This window comes from Temnothorax nylanderi, unplaced genomic scaffold (assembly GCF_030848795.1).
Source record: "Temnothorax nylanderi isolate EJ_2023f unplaced genomic scaffold, tnyl_v1.0 TNYL_tig0001_pilon, whole genome shotgun sequence".
Taxonomy (NCBI): Eukaryota; Metazoa; Arthropoda; class Insecta; order Hymenoptera; family Formicidae; genus Temnothorax; species Temnothorax nylanderi.
Genome location: NW_027249063.1, coordinates 220874 through 247667, shown reverse-complemented (window position 1 = coordinate 247667; position 26794 = coordinate 220874). Strand labels below are relative to the sequence as shown.

The 26794-nt window shown below is 43.0% G+C and overlaps 1 protein-coding gene across 6 annotated transcripts in view; it reads right to left on the bottom strand.

Annotated features, from left to right (window-relative positions):
* Positions 1-3074: 3074 nt before the first annotated feature.
* The window catches only part of Rdl (Resistant to dieldrin), a 79018-nt gene continuing 55298 nt past the window's right edge, over positions 3075-26794 (bottom strand). For 2 of the 6 annotated variants that reach the window (XM_071699511.1, XM_071699586.1), the window contains exons 6-11: positions 19783-19920; positions 18442-18579; positions 16866-17150; positions 16031-16179; positions 14069-14228; positions 3075-13502 (exon numbers count right to left, since the gene is read on the bottom strand). In XM_071699511.1, coding sequence (XP_071555612.1) covers positions 13357-13502; positions 14069-14228; positions 16031-16179; positions 16866-17150; positions 18442-18579; positions 19783-19920 — 1016 coding nt within the window. In that variant the 3' untranslated portion in view covers positions 3075-13356. The remainder of the gene's footprint in view (positions 13503-14068; positions 14229-16030; positions 16180-16865; positions 17151-18441; positions 18580-19782; positions 19921-26794) is intronic. The other 4 variants (XM_071699750.1, XM_071699826.1, XM_071699664.1 and 1 more) reach the window with 3 other exon arrangements.

The window sequence follows — 26794 nt, the reverse complement described above, 5'->3', positions numbered from 1 at the left end:
TTAGCGTCTATACATTTTCTTTAGAACCAGATTTATAAATTTATATTTTTTTGTGCAGAGCAATAACAATTTGTGTTATAAAATCGGATTTAATTTGTGTTCATATACGACGTTTTTACCTCAGTTTTTTTACGCCAGTAGTTGTAACTACTGATGGTGACGTGTAAATATAAATTGACTCCGATTTCGGATCCGGATAAAACTGATAACCGAACTGATAACAGTGATAACCAAGGAATTTACTGACAATCGGACCTCGCATCCTTCGCCGATAATACGCAGCGCGGTGGTTTTACTGTACTTCAAATTTCGTGGACTTACCTGGTCGGTGGCGCCATCTGCAACCAGCTAGCGAGAACCCCGTCGAACTTTGGAGTTCGGGGTCAATCCTCGACCGCGCATTGAAATAGTGTGTGCCGAACTTATATTCGTTCGACGGAAACGTGCAATTTGTCAAAATTAGACGACGAGACGCGTCGTGCGACGCGATCGCGATTCGCGACCGATTTCAGTCTTGTCGGGAGATCGATAGCAGAACGGCAGATCGACGTTTCGGCGATGAAATCGCGAGAATTTCAATACCGCGACGCCTCCCCCGTCCCCCGCGCCATGAACCATGAACGCTTCTGACTTCGATTCGACGCCGCCGCGACGGATCAGTTTTGATTTCGATCTCGAGTCCTTCCGATCCGCGCTCGCGATCGCTCCGGACAGTTTTTTTTCGCCCGGTGATTTCGTTTGCTCGCGAGTGGTGCGATTGACTTTCCGAGAGGAGCGGAAGACGCATCCCCCGGGGATTCGAGCGCGCCGTGGACGAGCCGGCGAACGGGCCGAGGTATGATCCCCCGCAGAGAAGGACGAGACTTGTTGTCTTGCAAGGTACGTGTACATACTTTCTGGTCGGTATAACACAATACTTTACTCACGCAATAAAAACTTTACAATAATAATGTCGCGTCGCGCGCTGGCGACGATCCCGCGGGCATATCGATCTCGCGCAACAACAATCTCCTCGCGCCATGTAGGTACCTGATTTTACGCACGCAGCGTGATCCTTACGCGTTATAATCCTTATCCTAGACGAGGATCTCGGCCCCGGGGATGCTCTCATTCGGAAAGGAGTTTCCGTCGGTACAAAGTATACGAGGGAAGAGGGAAGGATGAAACACCTCGCGCGGTGATCGAGCGAAGTGTCGCGAGCGGCAGTTCCTTTTTTAAATCTTTATTCTATTTATCGCGTAAGAACAAAAACATCCGCGGGCCAACGCGTTAGGATAAGGATTAGATCCTGATCGAGTCGACGGAGCGTCTCGTCGTTCCGAATGCGCTACTCGATCACGTTTATTCGGTCTCGCGACGAGTTACAAGCCGACGATCGTACGAAGCGAACCGCTGAGGTTTCACCGAATTGCCGACTCGACCTCTCCGGTCGCCGGCTATTGTCCATTTCTATCAATGCAGATTAACTTTAATCTCGGTTCAACATACATTTTATCTTTTTCTAGTTCTAAGAATTAGAGAAAGATAAAGAGTAAGTTAAACCGAGATTAAAGTTAATCTATATTGATAAAAATAGACATAAAGCGCATTTGGTGGACGCAGAAGGAATCGTATTCGGCGTTTTCGTTCGTACACCTTCGAGATTAGCGATCGATTTGAAAACCATCCCTTTAGGCGGATCGCAGCAAACGCCAAATAACACGCGACTTACATGCAAATTAGAATTTTCTATTCAACAATGTAAATGCAGTGTAACACATGTGTTGAGTAGGAAATTCTAACTTGCATGTAAGTTGCGTATTACTTGGTGTTTGCTGAGATCGTTGCATTCGTGGAAAGCGCGGCGTTTCTCTTTAATCGGTAAAACGTACGTTCGGAAAATCGCAGGCTCGCTCGCTCTCGCTGTCGCGAGGATCGCGATACATTTCGCCTGACTCGCTCCTGCCGCGACATGTAGAAATCAACGTCACTTTTAAGTTCTCTCGTTAGAAACTAAAATAACCTCTTCTCCGTTAGATTACGAACAACTGGAGGCGCGCGCGATTGCCGGCGCGTGTGCGCCGCCTTACTTATTTGTACGTAGAATTAAGTCTGCGTTATAGTGATGCGCATCTAGACTTTCGTTCTCTTACGCGAACGTTATTTAGAATATTATTTCAATGAGCAAGTAACTAGGAGAGCTCTCGTTTCTCTTCATCTCGCCGCTTCCCTCTTTTTGCGTGTCCTCGTTTTCACCGGCTGCTCCATAAACGGTCAATTGCATTGTGTTCTTTCGGCAGTCAGGGTGAACGGTCCAGTCACTTCGCACGTAACGCGAGGAACTTCCAAACGCAATCGTGACACAGCGCGACAATTAGGGTGCATTCTTTCACTCGTACTCCTCCTTCTCCTTTGCTCCCACGCTCTCTCGCTCGCCCTCGTCCCCCGAGATTTATTTACAACGAATTCTACACGTTCAGGATCGCGCTTCGTCGGCGATGGAACCGTTCGTGATGGAAGAATCCTTAGCCGAAAAGAGAAATCGTTATCGCTCGTCCGTCCTAAGATCCACGACTTAGGGCCACTTCGACCAAATTCCGATTAACTTAATCGTTGATTAGTCCATTGGAAATGACCAATCGCATCTGCTCATTAAGCAGATTGACAAATGCGATTGGTCATTTCCAATGGACTAATCAACGATTAAGTTAATCGGAATTTGGTCGAAGTGGCCCTTAGTGAACGTCGTTCTGCGTATCCATCTCATTCTCGACCAGCGACATTCTCGACAGTAAAGACAGTTTTTGACAAAGGGATAAAAATCGTTCTTTACCTTGTATTCTATTTTCAGAATTTTGTCGTACAGAGATTCATGGATATAAGTATATCAGATTTATATCAGAGACATATTCTTAATGTTTTTACTGTTGAGAATTGCCGCCGAGAGAGTTCGCAAGTAGTCCTCCCCCACGATGGAGTTGCAGCCAAACGGTAACTGAGCAGCACACATTCCGACGACACCGGTATCTGTTATGAGTCCCGAGTCCCCGAAGGTTGAGTCGTTCGATCGTAGAGAAAAGGTAAGTTTTCGTACGTCATCATCGACCATGCATTTTATTCGGATATTACAAAAAATGGCCTTAATAGCGCGCGGCTAATCGTAAATGAGGGCGCTTTGCCGGGATCTGACCTACTTCCCCTCTCTATTAGCAGATGTTCTTCCGCTTTCCACATTTTTACGCGTCGGTAATGTTTTTCTTACGTCAGATTTCGCTCAGGCTGATGCACACTCGAAAGTTTTACTCTTTTCAAAGCGACTTTCCTTCTCCTTCTTGCTCCAAGATGGACGTTTTTATTGGAACACGGTATCACTCTTTCATCTTGCTGCCTCGCTTTTTTTTCGAAGAGAGAAAAAAAGCGACGGTGAAGATTCTCTCGTGCTAGTGCGATTCTTTCGTTCGTTAACGCGAGGAAGTTCGTTAAAAATTACGTGTTACTCTCTAAATGACCGATTTTTATCTATTATTCTATCGTAATTAACGTCTCTCTTAAATTTGTAACAACTTCAAAATGCAATTGTTTTCTTGCCGATCTTTACTCGCGTCGATAAGTATTAATTATCAATTATTTCTGTTGCTAGAAAACATTTGTAGTATTTTACTTTAGATACGATAAACGCTAGAGGTCCACGTTCGGTGCGAATCAGTCGAATTTTCACTACGTACATTTTTTAAATGTGCCGTTAGAAGTAGAGGAACCGTCGGTACAGTGATTGTTTAGGTAGAGAGCTGAAAGAAAGAGCGCGCTCGATGAGATCGGTCATCGCTCTTAGAACGATTCTCGATGGTAAAACTGTCAGGTGTATATCATAGCCTTGGTTCGCTCGCGAGACTGTATTCGTGCGTATTTCGGGGATGGAAAAAGTGTCAGCGTGGATTCGGGCAGATCTGGCGGGGCCCCCGCGCGAATCGGATAATATCTACAAAATCTCGATAAGTTTGTTTTGTCATCTTCGTCATCGTTCCTCCCCCGCAATCCTCCTCCTCCTCCTCTTCTTTTTGTCTCGCTGCCTCGAGGAACAGGAACTTCCCCGCAATGGGAATTACAGACCACGGAGATTCTCACGCACGTACTTTCCGTAGTACGTGTAGTAGACACGCGGACATTCTTACACGAACGGATACACTCCCGATTACGACAGACACTCGTATTTCCGGACCTATTAGTCTACGCCTAGCTATTATGCGTATACTCGCACTATTGCGCGCCGTACAAACGTTACACGTCTCTTCCCCCACCGTTACATCGATTTTTTACGTCAGACTTTTCGCTTTTCTCTTTCTCTGTTTCTCTCTCTCTCTCTCTCTCACTCTTTCATTCTCTCTCACTCTCGCGCTCTCACTCTTTATTTTTTACCTCGCACAATCGGCGTCGCAGCCGAGTAGAAAGTTGCAGGTAGTGTAGGTATACTCGGTACGTGTACCTGTCTACCAAGTGCCGTATATATATAAGTATGTATATATCGTTAATTATATATAATCGCTTCTCGAGATGGTAATCGCCCGATCTAGAGGGTATTTTTAGATGTTCGGTACGTGTTGTGTGTATGTTTGTGTGTGCCTGTTGTATATGCGTGCAACGGCTGCGTGTCCGTGTTTGTGTATGCGTGTCTCGGGTACATGTGTATCTACATTGTCTTTCTTACAGTTTACGTTTTCGTAGAATACGTTTCTACGGTATAATGCAGTTAGCGTGTGTCTTTAAATACATTTTAGAATTTGGTACTCTCGTCGAGACGACTCGTCTTCGCGCCAACACTTTCGTCTTCGTTCTTTCATTCAGAGTTTCGTTCGCGTTCGCCGATCCTCGCTTTTTTCCCGCTTTTCGCGAAGCAACGCAGACGACTCTCCTCTCTCTCTTTCTCTCTCTCTCTCTCTCTCTCTCTCTCTCTCTCTCTCTCTCTCTCTCTCGCCCATAAGGAGACGCCGCAGTTTTCGTCGTATTTGCATTTCCCACCGATCTCGAGAGCGATCGAGATAGTTCGCGAAGCGATTCTCGATCGCGATGTATGACAGGTGCGCGAGCCCCCCGCCGGAGAAGGGAAACGACCTCAATTCCGCGATAACTGAAGATTGCATCCCTGAAATCCGTCGAGTTCTCGATTCGATGCCGCTCGAAATTCTCAACTATCTCGAGTGAACGGCGGTTGCGAGAAATATCGGAAGCAGTTGGTACGAAACTGCGGAATCTCCGGCGACAAGCGAGAGGTGTTTTAGGACTGGTTAAGTACAAACGATCGCTATGCCATAGTTCACGTACACGTCTCTCGCTTGCGGCACGAGTAAATCGCGATTACATATCTTCCGTTTCGACAATTCCACAAGCCTCTCTTTCCACAATTTCTCCCAAATGCTTCCCGATCAACTTCGTTTCCTTCGTGTCTTTTCGTAGCGCTATCGCTCTGTAACCACGTTTGATAAATATGGTAGAATGTCTCGCTTCAATCGTTTGCTCACTTATTCCGTAAAGACTTAAACTATTACTTCTGATATTTATACAGCCATTCACGATGCTGACATAAACATTGCGCGAATAATAAAATAACTATATCACCGTAACAATCTTTTAAATTATCTATGATCATATAACGCAACGAAATTTATTATATGCAATATGGTATATTTATATTCATAGAATACTTGTCAAGTAAAGTTTAATAATGTTAAATAATGAGCAATCTTAATGCTTTACCCATGCCTTCCTCGCTTAAATTAAAAATAACTTTCTAACTTATGGAATTTAGAATTTGAAATTGGAATTATAAAATCAAAGTCCACGGAATGTGCGCGTGCGATCGGTTGAGCGGTGACACGGTTTGCTTATCTACCAATGATAAATCAATTGTTCGATCCATCAATTTAAGATGTGCGAATCTTTCGCGAATTATTTCAAATTGACCAATCGACACGATCGGAGATACATCGGCGTTCAACGTTTCTCGTTGTCACCCGAAATGGTTGCACCGCTCGCTCTGTTTCCTGTCGTTTTTTTGCTGCATCGCCACGATTGACTAAAACGTATATTGCAATATGAAGTTGGCAGTTTTCGTTACAACGCGGCTTGAACTGTCGTGGTCTTGTCAGAGTACATACATACACCGGTGGCGATTCTGCCGTGTTGCGTGCCGCCCAGAAGAGTTTCTCGTTCGCGGCAAAGATGACCGAACGACGTGAGCGTTCGTTTTGTCGATAATTTCTCGTAACTATGATCGTTTCACGAAGTGAGATAATGCTAGCGGATTGTGAGATAAAATGAGGTAAATTATTCCGATTGGCGAAAGATTCTTCACGGTTCTACGCGTTGATATATGTATAGATATAATACTAAAGTCTTATCGATGTGTGAATGTATCTATAAAATTCAAATAAATTATTCATGATCTCTGTACACATCTGCTGATGATTTAACAACCATGTTTTGAGCAATTTTTACGTTTACGTCCGCGGACGAACAATTATGATCGAGAATGCATAATATGTGGATGGATTGATAAAGAGCTCGATCACGTGGTATTTTCTCACGTCGTCGTTCTTATCTACGCATAATGATAAATGTAAAAGAGTTCATACGAGCGTATATAGATCGACTCTTCTGGTCGTCTTCGTCGGCGATCACGGAGGATACTTCTCTTTCATTACGCAGTAGATAGTCAGCAAGTAATCAAATTGTCGATTTTTATGACCTACATTCGCTGCGAATGAACGTACGGACGAACGAACGAACGAACAAACGAACGAATGAACGTACGCACTAACTTCTCGGCCCCCGACGTTCTTCCAGTCTACTTTGGTTTTCTCTTTTTCCTATACTTTTAAAAGTGATTTACCTAAATACGTGCGAACAGTCATATTTTCGTGTGCACTACATTTGCGTATATATATACAATATGTATATATATATATATATATATATATATATATACACATGTATGAATGTATAATATATATAATATGTATATATATATTACTTCGCAATATATCTTTGTTTAACGAATACAATGCTCTGTATAAAACTCGTATTTACAAAATGTGATCGATTTATATAATATTAATATTTCTGTGTATTTTTCTCTGTATCTCTCTCTTGTCATATCCCGAGTTATATCCCGAGATACCTGCACGCCGGTGCTCTTTGTTTTTATATAACGATTTCATCTATTTGGTATTATACGCGATATAAGTGCCCGCCGATAACATAAGTAGTCATCCTGCCAGAGGATAAAGAACATCGTAAATCTTTAAACGGTCATTTATAATGTTAACGGTAATAAATATAATAATAAAGGTAATAAAAATTTTTCAGTGAGACTAATAATAATAATGGTCGATTGTGACGTCTGCGGGGAATTGGCGCGTCCCATATGACGTGCGTATGTCGATTTGTGCTTACACTGCACGCGTTTCTTTTTTATAATTCGGCACAAGAAATCGCATTGAGCGATTGAATTATCGTAGGTGAAAGCGCTTAATTATCGAGTTTTCTGCTACTAAATCTTCAACGTTGGATCAGCGAAGTTACCTAACTTCGAATACTTACTGAGATCAAGCAAACGTATATATGTTACAAACTTATTTGAGCGTTACGAATATCTTATATAAATAACATATCAATAACAAAATTTTCTTGATAGCGTCATAATGAATAAACGTGATAAATGAATAAAGAATGCATCTAAAAGATTGCAGCGGATGCGCGTCATGCATTCTCAAGAAATTAATGCGTAATCGATCATTCTGAATTATAACAGCATCGTTTATCATCGATCATCATTACATTAACAATTGAATTAGTTTAGTATCGCGCATTCGAAAGGAATATCGTTCATTCGCGATTTCGAAGCTTGCACGCTCTGTATCGCGAGATGCACACGACGCGTTTTATTACGTTAATTATTTCGTTATCCGTAAAGTTAATTAATTATTACATTATTTAATTATTTGCTTTACTTTACACCTAACTGTATGTCTATCTAAGGAAGAGTTTCTCCACCGTCTTTGATCGTGGACACGCCAATTCCCGCCGTTTGTCCGCCCAGCTTAAAGATTCAGCGTAAACAATAGGCACGCGTATATGTCACCATACGCGCGAATAAATGCATATAGCTACCATAGAATATATCACAACAATAAAACGAGTTAGATCCTCTCTCTCTCTCTTCCCTCTCGCTCTCCCGTTATTATAGAGACTCCGAGTAGATAACGGATGTACAGTTATATAAATTGCATACAACGCTTCCGGTTGGGGCGGACGTGGAGAAATGTATCAATACTTATATATTATGTACGAGCGCAGCCGAAGAAAGAAACGAACGAGGGCTGGACACGCGATTTGCGCCTTTTCGCGCACGACAAACTCGCGCGCCGCCATTATTCGAATTATCGCGTGATTACCGCGATTGAGAACCGGATGCCCGAGTGTTCGGCGCGGAAAACGCGAAAGCGAAATAAGTCGCTGAATTAACGCGCGAACGGAATGCCGCGGTTGATTGTGCCCGCGATGGGCGAATTATCACGGTTGAATCTCGCGAATACGCGAGATGGTAAGTCTGTGGTGTAATCGCGCCGGTGTCTAAAAAAAATCGAGAAAGCCGGAGCGCGTGCAATCTTCTACACCGAAGAGTTAAAAGTACGTACAGCGATTAACCGAACCGGTATAATTTCGCTGATTCGAAATTTCGACGTCGTTAACACTGAAAAATCATTGCTGTTGTTTATTTGCGACAACGTATATAGGAATCGAAATTATACCGGTCACAAATTGTAATCCTAAAGTACGATCCACGCTATGGGAATGTAAAATTGACATAGATACTTGAGAATTTTGAGAGTTACTCCTTATTTATGGTCCTAGAGTTATTTATGTCTTATAAGTTAGCGGAACAAAGTGAGCAGAACCAATTCTAACTAATATTTTTATTTGTTGCTCATTTGTTGCTAAAGAAAAAAATTTGTTGCTCTGTAAGCTTTCTTAAGGCTCCTGGATGGTCACCGCGGCCATATTGAATTCTTACTATCGAGGCGAGGAAAACACCCAATTTTGTCGTGCATGCCATTTTCAAATAAAAAGACATTTCAATAAAATATCACTATAGATCGTTTCAGAACACTTCCGAAATTGACCGAAAACTATCCTTTTTCCTCGACAATAAACAAACCGCCATAAAACGAAGCCTAAACATACGGGAAAACAGCCGTTTAACGACTATCGAAAGGAGGTGAAAACGTTCCTTCCGCATGCAAATCTTACTTTTCGGTCAATTTTACGATTTTCACGAATACGTTAAACGTTAGAGCACAAGTACAGAGCGAATAATAAAGAAATAGCACGCACGACAAAATAGGTTGTCAACATGTCACAAAGGACAGAATTCTCCATTGGAGAGAGTTCTGATTTCTGCCGCGACGGTACGTCGCCACCGTCAACGCAGAGTTCTCGGCTGACCATCCAGGAGCCTTAAAAAATGATGTTCCGCTAAGGAATAAAGATAAGTTAGCGGGACAATATACACACACACATATATATATATATATATATATATATATATAGCAACGAAATTGCACATAACAATAACGTAAAAATTGTTGCTAATTTGTTGTTCACAAAATATGCTAGTCCCGCTAACTTAATCTTCCTTTCGCGGAACATCATTTTTTGAGAAAACTTAGAACAAATTTTTTTCTTTGGCAACTTTAGCAACAAATGAGCAACAAATAAAAATATTATTTAGAATTGGTTCTGCTCACTTAGTTCTACTATATAACTTATAAGGCATGAATTATTCGTTCCAGATTTGTCGATATTGATTTTAAATGTCATTAACATACCTAAGAGATTTATCAATCGCTAGATGTTTTTTGAATATCTTATAAATCGTTTTGGTGACGTTTATCATATTATTTAGGGAATTATATTTAATGGAGTATTAAAAAAAAATCTATCGATATAAACTAGTGCTTTCAACTTTATACGGCTTCGACGATTTAGCGACTTGAAGTGCTTTTATATTTTTCTCTTTCGATTTTTACGTAAAATTTAAGTGTTTTTTCTCGGCGAAAAAATTGCCAATTAAATTTAGGTATATAGTGTATCTTAACAGACCGAATGTATCACGTAATCGCTTATACTGAGAATTCCTAATTCTCTTTTCTTCTCTCTTTTCGAGTCGATAAGTTTGACCAATGTTATCTAATAAAAATCGTACGGTTCAGCGTTTTCCCATTGGTAAAACGTGACGCTCGAATATGACCATCCCTCTTTCGTTTCTCTCGAATATCTGAGATGGATAGCGGACCAAGGCAGAATCCTGGACTACGGATTACTTATATTTCTATAATGAATTCTCGCGGAGCGCGCTAAGGCAAGGGATCTCCTTATTAAATGCACGACTGACAGTAGCGTCTGGTAAACGGACTATTTGGCGATTGCGAAGTAGAATGGAGGACGAGAATGGGGAGAGGAAGAGTAAGAGCGACGGCAGAAGGGATGAGAAAGAGTCAGAGGGTGGGTTGGGCGTGTCAGCTGGTCGATATCCTGAATGGCAAGCTTCCACGGCCCAGCTTGCAGTCAGCCGCTACGTCCGAGGGGCAAGAGAGAAGGCCAGTAAAAAGAGAGCGCTTGCAAGTATATATGTATATAAAATGTTCCAGAGAAGTTTTCCACACTTCTCCTAAATCATAAACAGCAGAAGTCCAACTAAAAAAGAATGTCGCTCAATTGTTCTTATATTGCAAGCGCTTGAAGATTGGAGTTTTGAAGAGTTGAATTTTTAAGAAAATTATAAATAATAAAACTTTATTCTTCTGTGAATTTTAAATTGAGCTTAATAAAGTTTTAAGCTGAAATTTAATTATTAAGATGTACGATCGGAAAAATTACAAAAGCAAAAGATGGCATCTAATCCAATCGTTGCCGAGGAGGAATTGGCTACATTTAAAAGAAAGTGCTTGATTACTAGGTAGCTTATATACGAAAGGCGCAAAGAAGAAAGTTCCGAGTGTATAGGTTTTGGAAACTTTTTGTGTAAGTGATCGATGGTCTGTAATGGCGAACAGGATTTTAGAAAGTACGAGCAGCGGAGTGCGCAGCATCCGCGAGAAGAAAGTAGAACGCCATGCAATTAACGTTAATTAAATTGACAAAACATTGGGCAACGAAATACGTTGAAAAAAGAAGACCGTTGTACATAAGCTCGTGAAGCAACCCACGCAAATAAGAGCGATTATATTTCACTGTCTTTCTCATCTCTTGCATAAATACTATAAAGGATGTCGATGGGATTAGCTACGAATTAAATCGATAAAATCCAGCGCGGCTGCGTCGGCTTGCTATTGTCATAGACAATATAGATAAAGTGTTATTTAAGGATAATAATCGCGGTTATACAGATTTATTTTCATCAGGTTTCTTTCTCCGCCATTGTTTTTCAATATACGATGAAATAAGATATGTCCATATTCGTGACACGAGTATTTTATATGTCAATTATATATCAAGAGCTTTCTTCAAGCGAAAGTAAGTACGAGTACCGAGTTGGTCCGCCTTGGTCCGTTGTCCCTCTCGATTTTCTCGACTTGATTGGAGTGTTTTTACGTCCGATCTATAATCATTTATACGTCCCGGGAGTTTCCCTACGTAAACAGTCGCGACTACGTAGTACGAGCTAAGAGTACTCCCGATTGAGCCATGTGCACACGCACGTACACGCGTACAGAGACGCCCTGGGACGAGTGACGATATAAGTTCACCGATTTCGGTAGCGGCGACGCGAGTCATACATATACAGAAACATACAAAAGTCGCGTCGTGAAAAATCGTAAAAAAGTCCTACGAAATGAAAGGAGAGATCTGGCTCGTACTTGGCCGTAATCCAAATAAATGCGGATGCTGAAGTGAGGCCGCTACCATGAAACCCGAGCCGCTTTCGTCGTGGGCGTCCTGCGTCGCGTTATCCCCTTCCGCTTTCCCCCGCCGTTATATCTTTGTAGATCTCGCGTAGAACGCTCTCCATCGATCGTCTGTACGCGTTCTGCGTACGCATGTGTGCACGCACGTGTGTCTAATATGCGTGTACGCGCGTACCTAACGTGGCCGCGTACGCGCGCGCGCGTATGTATGTTAATATACATATACTTACTGTACTTACTTAGATAATAAGTCGCACCAGTCTCCGATAGTACATTGTTTTTTTTTCTTCGTTCGGAATATGAAGTTTCCCGCCGTTTTTTTCGTTCCACGCGCGCACTATCACTCATACATTTTATACTCGCGTTCATTCTCTCTCTCTCTCTCTCTTTCGTTCATTCGCATTCACGCGCGCACATATGCCACCATGCGATTTCCGCTACGTTTTCTCTGCGCGCGAACGCTGCTGACGGCGTCAGAGCGACGATTCATCCTCGACCTCGACGAACGTCGATAATCCTATATTTTTCCGTTCTCAAGCTGCTCTCGATTGAATCGTCGCTTCAAACCGACGAGTCTCGGTGTTGTTCTTAGCGTTAGTTAATGTTACTATGTAATGGTGGCTAAATTGACAAGTGTTTATATCGAAGGTATTTTCTCCGTTTAAGAACTAGAGATACCTAGACTGGCAATGTTTTATGGTATGTATGCTCGTGGATTCGCCTTCGCGATTGAGCTCCTGCTTGCCGTTCCGCTTGCGTCGCGACATATACATTTCTATCGCGCGACGTACCTATATATATATATATATATATTTATTTATTTATGTATATATATTGAGTCTTTAACGAAGACGCCTCGTGGACAGCGACGATAGCCGAGGCTTACGCGTGCCCGATCGCTGATTGACGAACAGGAGCCTGTTGCCCGGTAGAAATTGCGGTAGTCACAGACGCCGCGCGAGTAGTGAGAGCGCGCGTTTGATAAGCCACGCCAAAGCGATGCGGCGTCTGAGTTCGTTCGACCGTTTCTACTTGCCGGTGATCGCGAAGTAGTCCTACTCCGCGTCTAGGCGACCGCACGGCTTGCCCATATTCGTCCGCTACTACTTCCAGTTGAGAAGTGGTTACCGTGCTCTCGAGACGGACCTAAGCGTATGTTTTGAGAGCACCTTTCTGGTCCGCGAGCTGGTACGGCTGGTCTCGGATGTCGTTCGCTTTTTACTACCCGCTTTTTACTACTCCTGTCCTGAAGTAGTCACCGAGCGCGTCTCGATTTTTCCTCCTTGAACCGCTTTTCGCTTTTCCTCCTTTGCGAATCGGTCCTCGTCTCGTTCCTACGCGTAAGAATGCTCGCTTCTGTGCGCTCTTTTGCCCTTTTTTTTCTTCTCGATTCGGAGCACCGCGACGTCGTCGTCTACTTCGCCTCCTCGAGCAGCACGAGGTCGTCCGCGACCACGTCGCTGATGTGGAGGTAAATAATCCAGTACATCAGATTGAAGCAAACGAAACATACCGGGAATACGATGCGGGAATATTTGTCGATGTCCGACGGCGTTATGCCTAAAGAAACGTTAAAGTGACTTAGAATGGTTGCGGCGCAAGATCGTGAGGGAAGAGAGTTGCATATTTCAGTGAGCTTCCGAGTTCGCGCGGTGCCGTTGTACCTTAAAAGGGTACAAAAAAGCGTCTAATAGTGCATCGTAATGCTTGAAAAATAAATTGTACAAATGTTTCTTAAAATGCGCATAAAAGCTTTTTATGAGATGATCAGTGACAAGCGTTTTCGGACGGTGTTTCAAGCGTAGAGAAATTGTATATATATAATACAACGCCGCGCAGGCGCGTGGTATCATCGGCCATGAATATTGCATAATCTTGGCGAAGTTCAAAGTACTCGATATCCATATTGCCACAATTGACGGCCTTGTCAGGCCCTTTATCCAGGCGATGACACCACGCCGGTGGCCTTCCGAGCTCACTGACGGTTAAACCGTACAATAACGTTTATTTTGCCACCGTTCAGAAGCTCGTTGAAATAGACAGCCTGCCAAGCTAAGAACCGAATATTTGATAGCTTGCCAGGCGGGGGGGGGGGGGGGTTGAAAAAGTGTTATAAAAGTGCGTACATGGTCTACTCATACCGTAGAGCTTGGTGATGTCCTTGCTAGGATGAATAATATGTTGCGGCGCGCCCGCCGATTCTTCATCGGCGCGACCATTTATGGTGTTCTCGAGCGTCCCACCTTTGCTGTGTGCCTTTGGGTCGTGCACCTTGAACCGCACCTCCTGGACAACATGGGACCACTTACAAGAGACACGGCAGTTCGCCGTGGGGTGTCCCTCACCCGAGGTTTACCCCGTAAAACTTTGTCGGTTTGGCATGCGATACCGAGGACTGGGCAGTGTATATTTTATTCGTTCAACGCGGTGACGTCCGATTTTACGTTAGTCATCGGAGCGATTGGTATTCGAGAGACTCACCTGCTTTTATGTCGCTGTTGCGACTCGCGTCTCTGTTATAGTTTATTCCGTTATATATATATTTTAGGAACGTTTAAGTGTGAAATAGGAAAAGTCTCTCGTAAAAGAACCGCGGTTCATAGAAACGCGCGTTGCGATTGGTCGTGCTCAAGCAAAACGGATTGGTGAAGATTCAATTGAAAGCTGGTGTATGTGATGCTAATTGATATACTGTCGGGATGAGATGCGGGAAAATTATTATTATTTGTTGCTGGTACATAATCATTAGTCGTTATAAGAGACTATTTGTTTGATGTAAAATGAGATTATGCGCATACTGGAATATAATTTCTATTTTTTTTTAAGTTAATATTAATGTAAAAAACATTATATGATTACGGCTTCTTACAGGAAACTGTAAGACTGTAGAATATTTTTGATAGTTTTATTATTTTTAATATTAATTAGATTTTATTATGCATTTGAAAGTAATATTATACTAAGAAAATCACCAAAGACATTAAATTCGATTTTAATACACTTTTCATATTTCGAAACAAAGCAACTATAAAAATCTTGAAAGAAACAAAATGTAATTAAAAGCGTATCAAGTATGTAATTAAAAGAATCGTGTAACGTCATTAGGCATTTACCGCCGGATAACATGAATAATTAACTTTGTAATAATAATTAATTAAAACGTCTCATCTTCTTATCCGACACTTTATAACCGTCCTTCGTCCGTCCGTCCCTTTCATCTTTGTCGCTCGTTTACTCACTTCTTTCCGCCCTACCACATTGTCCTCTTTCTTTTCCGGTCTTTTAATATTTTCTGTTTTCCCGGAGAGGAAGGGAGGAAGGGAGGAAGGGAGGAAGGGAGTCTACAATACCCAAGATTAAAAGAAAATTTATAGTGCGTCGTGTCCGTGTTGGCACGAAGCACGTTGTCCGGCGCGTCGCACGACCGAATGGGAAATTCATTTCGCAGAACCTTTTAGCTTTTGACCTTTCGAGCCTGCCGTTTTTAATTCTCCTTTTTAAGGAGGGAGGGATAGAGTGCATATTTACATTGCGCGATGGTACGTGCTAAGCTGGATCGAGGATAATGCTCGGCTTCGTCCTGTTGAGCCTGCCCTTGTGACGAGAGAGAAGAGCTTGATTAGCTCTAATATTCGTTTATACCGCTGTCTATTAAAAAGATTCGTTTATTGCAGTCTATTAAAGAATTTTTAATCGCGATTACCACGTTATTCAGTATTATATTATTGTTTATAATTTCGTTATTTAGAATTCACATTTTGAGACTTCCTTCATCGTTGACAGTAGGCAAGACAGATGATATTTGTTGTATGTGTATGCTTATATATAATATCACACAGCTCTCGGGAGCCATAAAGTTATGAAAAACAAGTGCTACGATTATGCATAAATCTGTAATAGTGCCACGATCGGGACATCTGGATATCTTGACAGATCCGATCGTCTACTCGCTGAAAGAAAGCGTGTAAAAAATCGCCCAGGGGAGCGCTAGTACTGGATCTCCTGGTCGTACGCGGTGATACAAAACGACATTCTGCATGGAAGAAAGAAATTCGGGAACGACGACAATCTTGGCCGTCGCTACTCACAGTTTGCTTAGGCGCATGATCGCCATGATCGCCGGGTACGCGCGGCGGTCCTGGATTTTCGCTCGCGGCCTTCATGCTCTCGGCTATCTTTTGGAACCGATTCTTCCGCATCTGAATCCTCTTCGCCATGTAGCCCACCGTGGCGTACTCTGCGAAGAATAAGAATCCACGGGAAATGAAAACACGTAACCGTTCAATGCCATGACACGTCTGCCACTGTAAGATCTGGGCGGGTCGCCCGGTTTCACGGAGCCCACTTCCATCCGTCGAGAATCTCACTCATGCTTGCGCTCCCGGTACTTGTGTAGAGCTCACGTGCAGATGGAAGAAAGCCATTTCCCTGGAAACCCCGGCTATGAACACCGCGACGGCGAAGTACCTTGATGTCGTATATGTAATGACTAATGAGATACTCGCAATCGCGGTCGTGAAAACGCAACAATGTGTGTGTCGTACCGTGTATGCTAATCGATTGAACAAATCCGCGGGGCTCTTTTAACCCACATTGACCTTTCCTTGTCTCGCGGGCGCTTCGCGGTGAACATGATTTCGCGAGACGCCGTTTCATTCGCCATTCAACGTAGGTTCGGACTGACAAACATTTACGTCGACGTCGACGACAATGACGACGACGGCGACGAAGTAACTATTTCGAGGAAAATGGGTCCCTTGCATTTGTCACGTGAGCCCTGCACAAGTATCCGTCTACGATACTCTACGAGCTCGCTACTGGAACGGCACGGCTCCGAGCTATACGGAGTATATGAGAGGACGCAGGATGGAAAGCTTAATGGCAGCGACGTAAAGGCACGGAAGAGTACACGATCGCACTCACCGAGCAACGAGGCAAAGACCATGACGAAGCAGGTGCCCAGATAGACGTCGATGGACTTGACGTAGGAGATCTTTGGTAGCGCCGCGTTCGTCGAGGACATTAGGGTCGTCATAGTGAGCACAGTGGTTACTCCGAGGGCCACCCGAGCGGGGGTCGCGTTTCGGTTTAGCCAAAAGCTCACCCACGATATTATGACAATCAGCCCTGAGGGTATGTAGATCTGGATCAGGTAGTAGCCCATCGAACGTACGAACTGGATCTCGCAGGCCAGCCGCGAGTAATTCCCTACGATTAAAAGATCGAAGGTCAGGACAGGGAGACGGAGAGGCGCTATTTAATGTCTCTTTATCTCCCGTGCTCACTGTCCTTCCTCCTCACTGTTCGTTTATCTCTCTCTCTTTCTCGCTTTCTCTTCCCTTGCATCTCTCTTTCTCTCTTTCTCTCTTTCTTCGTCTTTCTTGCTCTTCGTCTCTTCCACTCGTTCGTTGTGCTCTTCTCCTTTCGAGCTCCCGTTTATTCTTCTTGCTTGATCTCCCGTTCCGTCACTGGCCTTTGCCAGGAAAAGCGATTTCATTGTTCGCGAGTAGCTCTCTCTATTCCTTGCACCGCGCCGGTCGGAAATACGGCGCGCCAGAGCTGGCTGGATGTTAAGTGAAATTCGCATCGTTGATGCGCGACTCCTCGTGCTCATATTGTGTACGTCTGTCAGTGTAGATATGCATGCATGCACGTTACAATGAAGTATACCGGCGGCGTGTATTGTGCGCCGATCGAGAGATTCGAGAGATGTAGTTGCATAGGAGAAAAATGAGGAATCGATTAGAATGGAAAATCGAGTTATCCCTGTTGCAATTTGCAACCCCATGGCTTTCTTCCGTTTTAACGAGAGGGAATTGGCGACAATTTATTTCTTGCGCGCCATTATTGCTCGAAAAGATACATCGAGGCGAAAGATATTAATTTTGTCATTAGGATGATCGTATACATCATTTAATCGTCACCTGCGATATAATCAGAGAATAGTATTCGAGCATATCGAAAGATGAAAGGCTTAATGTGGGACTCATGAGGAAAATAGCAAATGCTATAATCGTCTTCAGCTGGAGTGTATGCCACATCGTTGAATATCATATGGGAATTTGCTCGCGCCACGAGAAATTGGCGTAGAGATTGACATTGAAACACCACGATGGCAATATGAAGACAATTTTGCTCACCCAAAGTTTCATTCGAACCAAGTGGAGGAATGTGGCGATGATTTCTCGAGGAAATTCATCGCCGTCGAATGCGAGAAACGTTTCCCAGCCGGCGTTTGATGCCAGCCAGCTCCACTATGCGACGGAGCTTATATGATGCGCGAGATCGCGAGAAAGAGAGAGATCGATCGATCGATCGACGGCTTTAATGTAAGTAAGGTACACAGGATTACGACGGTTTTTTTTTCTTACGAGCGAAAATTGCACCTGCGGACATCGGATAGCGCTCACGTGTCTCTCCACCTTACCCATGCCGTTAAAAGCGAGGGTTGAACAATTATTTGTTGGTGGTGGGGGGTGGGGTTGTGTTTATACGTTACCGGTGGTAAGACTAATCTCCATGGCACGTTGACGATGACCGAGGACCTTGAACTGAGGCAGGGAGACCTCGTTGCTGACCCCGACGCTGTTTGGGCCCTCGTTCCACTTGTACCGGATGTCCCTCATCGTGTATCCGACTGAAAAAATAGAGAGACCCCCCGCGGTTGGTACGTACCTTCGCGGAAGCCCTCAAACGCATTTCAGCTCCGAGGGGGCCTCCACTTACCTCGCACCCCCATCAAACCTTACGAGTCCGCTCTCTTTCACTTTTTCCCCTTTCTCTCTGTTCACAATTTTCGTTCCTTTCTTTCTTTCTATCTATCTGTCTCTCTCAGTTTATCTTACTCTCTGTCCTTCTCTATGAGGGATACCCTTGCGAAGGGTATCGAGGCTATCGAGAGCCCAAAATTAAACTGACTTTAAAGGAGCATGTGGGCGGAATATCTGGCATGTAATGAGAGATCGTAATGGACGATCTTCTCGATTGTTGGGCACGATCGAGAAGCGGAAGGCGCGTATTATCCGTATTTACGAGTCCGTTGTGTCGATTATTGTTTTGATGTTGTGGATAGTGGATGTTAGGTCAAAGGTGGACGTAATACTATTCCTGAAACCCATTAGCAACTTGTATGCTCGTATAGCGTATGTATCTGTTATAGAGATGTGAAACCCATTATTCGCGTATTGAGCGGGAATCTAAACTTAAAACTCTCAAGATCAAAATGTTTATATTAATACTGTAAATCAGTATTAATATCTATACATTGACATATAATGACAGTGAGGGTAAAAATAGTACAACGTCCATCTTGTAGTGAAGAGGAAACCAAATCTGGGAACGATGGATACGCGTGACTTATCGTCTGGGTGTTCCGTAGTGTAGATAAAAACCTATGAGTCGATCAGTCGATCGGTCGAAATGAATGGCCGTAGGACTACGCTGTCCCACTGAGCAAGCTGGTTCTTACATAATTAAATGTGTTCGCGAAAAGACAACACAGTGATCGGTGCACATCGATGCGGGTAAAAACAGGATTTATATTATATATGTATATATTGCTCACACATGACTTGTCCAGTTCTCGATACATACTGTTATACATGTATATATACGTACATATATACGTGCATCGAAAACTGGACAAGTCGTGATCGCCCGTGTGAGTGTGGTCTGTATTCGCACATATTTCGCGGATGAAAAAATTTTGCCATTTCACTTTTTGATGGCGTTATTTGTTTTCATTCGACATTTGTACACAGTATATATACATAAATATATTAGCCACGCGAACTTCTGGACCAAGTTTAGAAGGAAGAACGAATAAGAGGGGAATATCTACCTGTAGATAGGTGTATGGTTGTCTGTCGTTGCCTGTGACCGAGCACGCGAAACTGCGGTAGTTCCACCTCGTTCGAGATGCCGACCGACTGTAGGCCGGAGTTCCATTTGTACCGAATATCGCGCATTGTGTATCCAACTGCCGGGAGAACAAGAACACAAATATCTTCGCTCTAACATACAATAATTAGACACTGAGGTAGTGTTCAGTTTGGGACGGAAGGGCGGGTTCCTCGGGGGAGTACAGTAATTAGAAGCAAAGTTGTCGCGCGAGCAACCTAAAGCGGTTTCCGGTTGTCGCATCACGATCCAATTCTGTCGCATAAATTTCTCTCTGTGCGCGGAATCGATTTAGGATGCCCTCCGTGCCGTTATATCATAAACGTCATCGAGATAGGCATTGTAGTCTTAACTATAACATAGTCGTCCATATTTTCCGAAGTCAGAAAAAAGTACTCTAAAATTTTCAAGACCAATATCATAGTTATAAAAATGAGAGCCGTCGTGAATTCTGAATCTCTTCTTATATTAAAGTTTAGAGATTTAGGGTATAAGTAGAGATAATTTTTTATCTTATATAAGTTTCGGCTTTTAATATCTTGTTTTTTTTAATTTATATAAAAAAGATTGTAATTTTGTATTAATTTATGTTGATTTTCTATTCGTAAAATAATGCCTTCTGAAGCGTTTATGACGTTTTGCGGTTACTACGTCCAAGGCCACGCGGGGATGTCGATTAATGATATCGATGTCGATTAATGATATTCCTCTTTTCGCTGTGAAATACAGATTCACCGTGAGATGCAGCACGCTGACTTGGCAACTTGGCGAGTCTCATCTCTCTATTGTTCCTTCCCACCAATGAATATCCCGCGATCGGATTTTGACGATTATCGATCATAATTCGCGCCTATTTGTTCCCTCTAATGCCTCCGCGCGGCCTTCCAGCGCGTACATACCGCACCGAGAAACATTCCTCCGTAACTGAATCTTAGGTGATTACGATCGTTACACCGCATTCCAGGCACCAAAGTGGCATTCCGTCGCGGTGGCGGCTACATTGCGCGAGCATCGGCCAAACATGGATTAAGCGGTAAGCCTCCGAATATGCCAGATTAATTGCTTTTGTTTTTGGAATCCGATTTCGAATGTCGCCGCGTTTTATCACGTTCGGTACTACGACGCGATTCCGCACGGTGGACACAGCTGCATGCGGCAAAATCACGACTCCGATAATGACGTTACGATTCGCAACAGGCGTGTTCAACACTAGCGGTCCGAAGCTCTGGAAACGTCAGGTCTTGTTCGCCGCGGTCAACATAAAAAAATTTACTTGTCGCATTAATGAGAGAATAGTGATGCTGACGTTTTATAATATCTCAGATGCATTTTGTACTTGATCTTTTTCATCTTTTAATTGTATTTCTTATTGCAAGCCCTCATTATACTTGCAAACGAAACCAAAAAAGAAATTACGGAATGAGAAAATCGCGTTCGCGAGCAATAATGACCATGCTTAAAAAAAAAAAAAAAGATTTGCAAAAATATTACGTGCGCTCGTTCGTTCGTTCGGTTGTTATTCCTGCCGATGGTCGTCGCATAATTAAGTGCAGCGCAGATAAAAATTGATACTTTTACAAAGATACTTTTATAGAGTTTTAATAAAGAGGTCCTGGACACTGGGGGCAACATTAAGCATCACGAATGGTAAAAAGGTCGGAGGAGAACGGGGAATGGGGCCGTGGCGCCACGCTGTTGAATACTGCAGGGAGGAAGACTGCGGCAACATTAGCAAAATACCGGGGACTATGGTAGTGGCAGCGAGTTTAGGTTTAAGACGAAAAGAGTGGAGAGTGTATAAGTAGATATGGAGAAGCAGAAAGAAAAAAATAGAATTTTGTGCTCGGCATGCTACAGTGACACATACAGGCTCGGGGAGGGAGAGGGGGCGGGGGATTACGTAGATTTACATGTATGTGCTACATGCTTTACGCCGCGCATTTCACCTTGCTGTGCTGCATGCTCCATGCTACATGCTCCATTCTCCGTGCTCCGTGTTTTGCGAGAAACGCGCGAATTTCCATATCGGCTTTACGGTCGCCTTCTGTTAAAATTCAAACGTTATCGTTGAACGATATTATCGAGGCCTTTTCGAATCCAGGATTCGAATCAGTTAATCAGGCTTGTTTGGTGTGTGTATATACAACGAGAAGGAATTGCGTTCTTGTGGTGGTTCTTTTACTTTTACGTAATGTAATAATCTAGAGTGTAGATTCTCGAAAAGTGCGATTTATCTTGTCAAGCACAGTCAATACTGATGCAAAATTGAAAAATTTTTAAATGTTACTTTTACGTAGAAGTTAAATCTCTCCAAAAATCTCGAAAAAGACAAGTGAAACATTGTCGTCATTACGAAAAAGAAAAAGAAAAGTAACTCGCACGAACTATATATCTTTAAATGTACCACTTACTTATTTTTTTTATCCTGCTCTGGAGTAGACCAAAATTTAAATAACCATGCCGACACATGCCGTTGCCGAACAATATTAAATAATATCTATATGCTCTACTATACGTACAAAAGTTGCTCGAGTAAGGTCGAGGGGGGTAGGAACGTATACCGGAACAAGTCGCAGATAAAAAATCAGGTCACAAGCAAATTCATATAGGCATACCGATAACGTGACCACAGCGTGGTACGCCATGGGTAATATTAGAGTCTTTTCTTACATGCGCTGGGCTAGATGCACAATGCGTTTTAATTCGGTCGGACCATTGTCGACACGTCGTTTCTGGATTTAGCCTCCTTCGGGGCTGGCCGTCGTCGGCCCTTACTACGTCCCCGGACACGAGGCTCAGTGCTATATGTCGGAGGCCCTTCAGGTTCGGAAGGGAGGAGGGTTGGTAAGTGATAGTTTAAGTGATGGCGGTGGTGGTCAGTGGTAGTGGCGAGTGGCAAAGTAGTGACAGTGTTTGAAAAACAGCGCGCTTTCGTCGCGTTGTTGATCTCGGGATCGATTTACGGCGACTGCGCGCCGAGAGCTCTCGTTTGTATATTATTTACAATCGTGCGTGTGCTTCGGTGGTTTATTCTAGTTCAGCGTGATCTCTCTCCCTGAACATATGTAGGTCCCTTTCGCCAGGAAATCGCCGATCTTGTAGACAGAGAACAGATTCCATTCTCTATATAGATGTGTTCGTCATGTACGCGGATTACATACGTTTATTACAGTGTTTCTGTCGAACTATGAAACAAAAGATTCTCGCTCAATTCACGCAGCTTATCGATAAGTGATAATTGAATATCGCCGAATTTTTCGACGGTTGTTATTATTGCGTGCACGTATGTGATCCGCGAAACATTTTCATTTGGCAGCGACAGAGTGTAGAAAGAGGATACGTCGTGTATATTTTAGTTATTCGTGGCAGATACATGCGCACGGTTATTTATTCGTATTCATTGTCGAACGACCGCGAGCAAGCGACCTTCGAGAAATCACGCGTTCAGCTAAGACCGACGTGACGACTCACGGTCAGCGGTAACTTGGTAAAGTGGAGACCCTTCGGAGGATGCTCATAAATACGTTCGCATACGGTCTTTGCGTAGGATGTGACAAAGCGTGTCCTGTAAACGTATTGGTAGTTTGAATTTGATGGGTATCGCTTCTTTTTATAGTTGAAGCTACCTCACGAGTGGAAATGCAGAATTGGAATCGTCGTTTTTTTGACATGAGAGTCGCAGTCGTTTCGTGTCGACGAGCACGGATATGCGATCCGCTATGATCTGAGATTACTGCAAATTGCACGTCTGCTCTCACCCTTTGTTACGACGGTGTACGATTTGTTACGATATCCGCGATTCGGTGAAACACGAGACTGAGATAAGATGAGAGTAATTTTATTTTGTTCATACAGTGAAAGAGAGACCGTGAGAAATTGGCAATTGCAAAAATACTCGTGAACTATCCTTGTTCGATATCGTGTGGAAATCGATACGGTGAGAGGTAATAATATCTCTTTTAATGGCTAAGTTAAGAGCGAAACGATGTTCGTGACCCGACACTTTTCTATCTGAAACTAATCAAGAAACTCTCCAGAGTTCTACAAATTCGGTGCCTTCATGCCTTTTCTTTTTATAGATCAGCCGTGATACGTTTCAGGCAGAATTCACGCGCGGAAACGTTCTCGATCAAATCGAATCTCTATACGATTATAAATAGAAACCAAGAGTTTGGGTCAATCACAGAATTGAATTACATGAGAACCGTAGTATTATTAGCTTGACAGTTTTTAAGCGGAGAATATGCTAAAATTAGTGAATGTGTGTTTGTGTGTGTGTGTGTGTGTGTGTGAAATGTCTTTAAAAAAGCCATCAGAAAATAATATTATAATAAACCGTCATTATCAGTCTATCTAATGATCTATCTAATGATTTACATTTACGGCATAAAGCGATATTTAACTTTCTAATGATCGAGTTTATTGACATTGGTTAACTTTGACCGTAGTTTAGTTGTCTGTTTACTTCGTCGCGGAACTTCAATTAGAAAACGACAAAGATTCAGTCGAACTCGAATAAAAGTTAATGGGAGCCTGTAAATCTTTCGAATCATCTCGAAAGTTTAGCGATTTGCGCGAGCATTCTCCGGTAATTCATGATGGGAATGTATCGCGACAACTTATAACGATCGCAATAACTCGTATTCGAGCAGTCCGACCAATTAAGGACGAAAGGGCGCCCACGAAAGTCCGAGCTTTCTACTCGACGAAACTAATCGACCAACTTGGTCGACTCCCCCTGCGGTAGGTATCTCGTATGTCGGACTTCCGGTGACCCTTCGACCCTATTCCACGACCGACTGAGTTTTAATATAGATCTTTTAGCGGGGGCGAGTTGAAGTCAAACTTTTTCCATCATCCTGAATAAATCGGCGGGTTTGAACGTTTCTGTGTGCCTGTAGGACGACGACCAAAAACGTCAAATGAGAAGCACGCAATTATTTACGTTAACTATTTTTAACATGTCGAAATGTTGTTCTTACAAATCTTGCACTGGCACCTCTGCGAATATAATCGTTTTTAAATGCAATTGTTTATGCATACTTCTCTATAATTATTCATTATGTAATCTTCATTATAATGGTGATTTGAACCTAACCGTATCGCGTTGACTTATTCAGACAATTTGCGCGGTAAATGTGCTATCGTGTGCGCGAATTATTAATGCCAGTATCAATAAACAACGGTAATTAGTTCGCGTATAAAATATATCGTATAAATGGCGAAACGATTCTAAAAGGGCGTTCGCGAAATTCTCTTTCGCATTTTTGCGTATTAACACACCGTGCAATTTGCAGCAGTGACGACAATCAACACGAGCTCGTGACAGTGAAACGTTAGCGCTATCAGACACATCACGTACACACGCACGCACTCACTCACACTCACTCACGCGGTGATAATCTTCTCGCATGTGTGTCTTTGCGCACTGGAATGTTTCCACGGCGCATCACAGCTCCACTGGTCAACCTACGATTTCTATGCTTATAGTCTAACGGAGCGACTCGATTAATCGAGACGTGTCTCGTCGACGACTCACAGTTGCGTATACAGTGCGCGCATCGATACAGAGGCCGTTGTTACGGCGCATCGAAGCTCCTTTTTAAGGTGCTTATTACTGACCGCACACTGTGCTCAGTAGCAGAATCGGGCTTTCATTGTTAAATCATAACTGCGTGGGACAAAGGAAAATGAGATTACATCCTCTTCGGTTCCGACTATTCGCGGGTACATTATTTATTGCAGAGAGAATCATCCTCTCTCTCCTTTTTTAAAATAAAGTTTACAGAAGAAAAAAATTGCCATATTTGCTTAAATTTGATATTTAAAATGTATGTTCACATTTTGTTTATTCATCGATTTTCGCGCGCGCTTTGCGAGAGAGAAAAGTGAAAAGGGAGGGTGGGCTGCAATAAATGCCCGACTCTGCAAAAGTCCACGTTGTTACATACGTACAATCACTGTGTATGGAATAAAAAAAAAAAAGAAACCCAACCAGTGTGTGTGAGCGAGAGCGGGTGAGTGAGCGAGTGAGTGAACGAGGTGAATGGGGGAGTGATTCTCACTTGTGTGGCTGACTGATCGTGTGAGTGAGCGTGTGAAGTGGCGAGTGACGGACAGACAGACAGACAGATAGACAGATAGAGAGGGAAAGATAGAAAAGAAAGAAGGAAGTAAAATCTGATGTCGGGAAAAAGGCGAGAGGGGAGGCAGAGACCGTTGGTAGTTGAGGGAGGAAGAAGGGAGGAGGGGGAGAAGTGGAGAAAAAGAGTGACGGGTTATGGAAGTTGACAGTATTCTCTGTGTGAGCGTGTAATAAAGGGGGGAACACGAAGTGTTCTCTCTTTTCTTTAATGCTCGACGCAAATATACACAGTAGAAGCGTCTTTCTATGTCTTTATCTGAAAAAAAGGAGTTCAAAGCGATGTACAATTGAATCGCATTGAATCAGCGACAATCGGCTATCGATAAGGACAGTTTCTGCGTATCGCTTTCGGCGTTATTCTCGAGTTACATGCACGAGTTCACATGCTGGAATTGATCGTTCGTGTTTTACAATCCGCTTCAGCGAGAACTGGTATAGGTACGGCTAATCGTGAAGCTAGAGAGTAAACGTGACACCGCAGACTTTTTCAGAGATACACCAATTGATAGTCGTTTCTCAATTTTATTTTTATCAAATGAGATTGACGTTATACTGTGTTTAACAGTTTTACGAAACAATAGTAGGTTTGTCATTGAGAAAAATAACCTAATGTAACATTTTACATGTGTATTGTATTGCAATTACGTTGATTTTGCTCTGCAACAATTTTTCTCTTTTAAAATTACGTGCACGTGCTCGACGATTGACGTCAAAAGGATACGGTGAGCCGATTGTCATTTTGAAAAGTAATATGCAATTATATTGAAGTGCAAGGAAAGTCTCTCTGACTTTCGTTATGCGCAAAAGT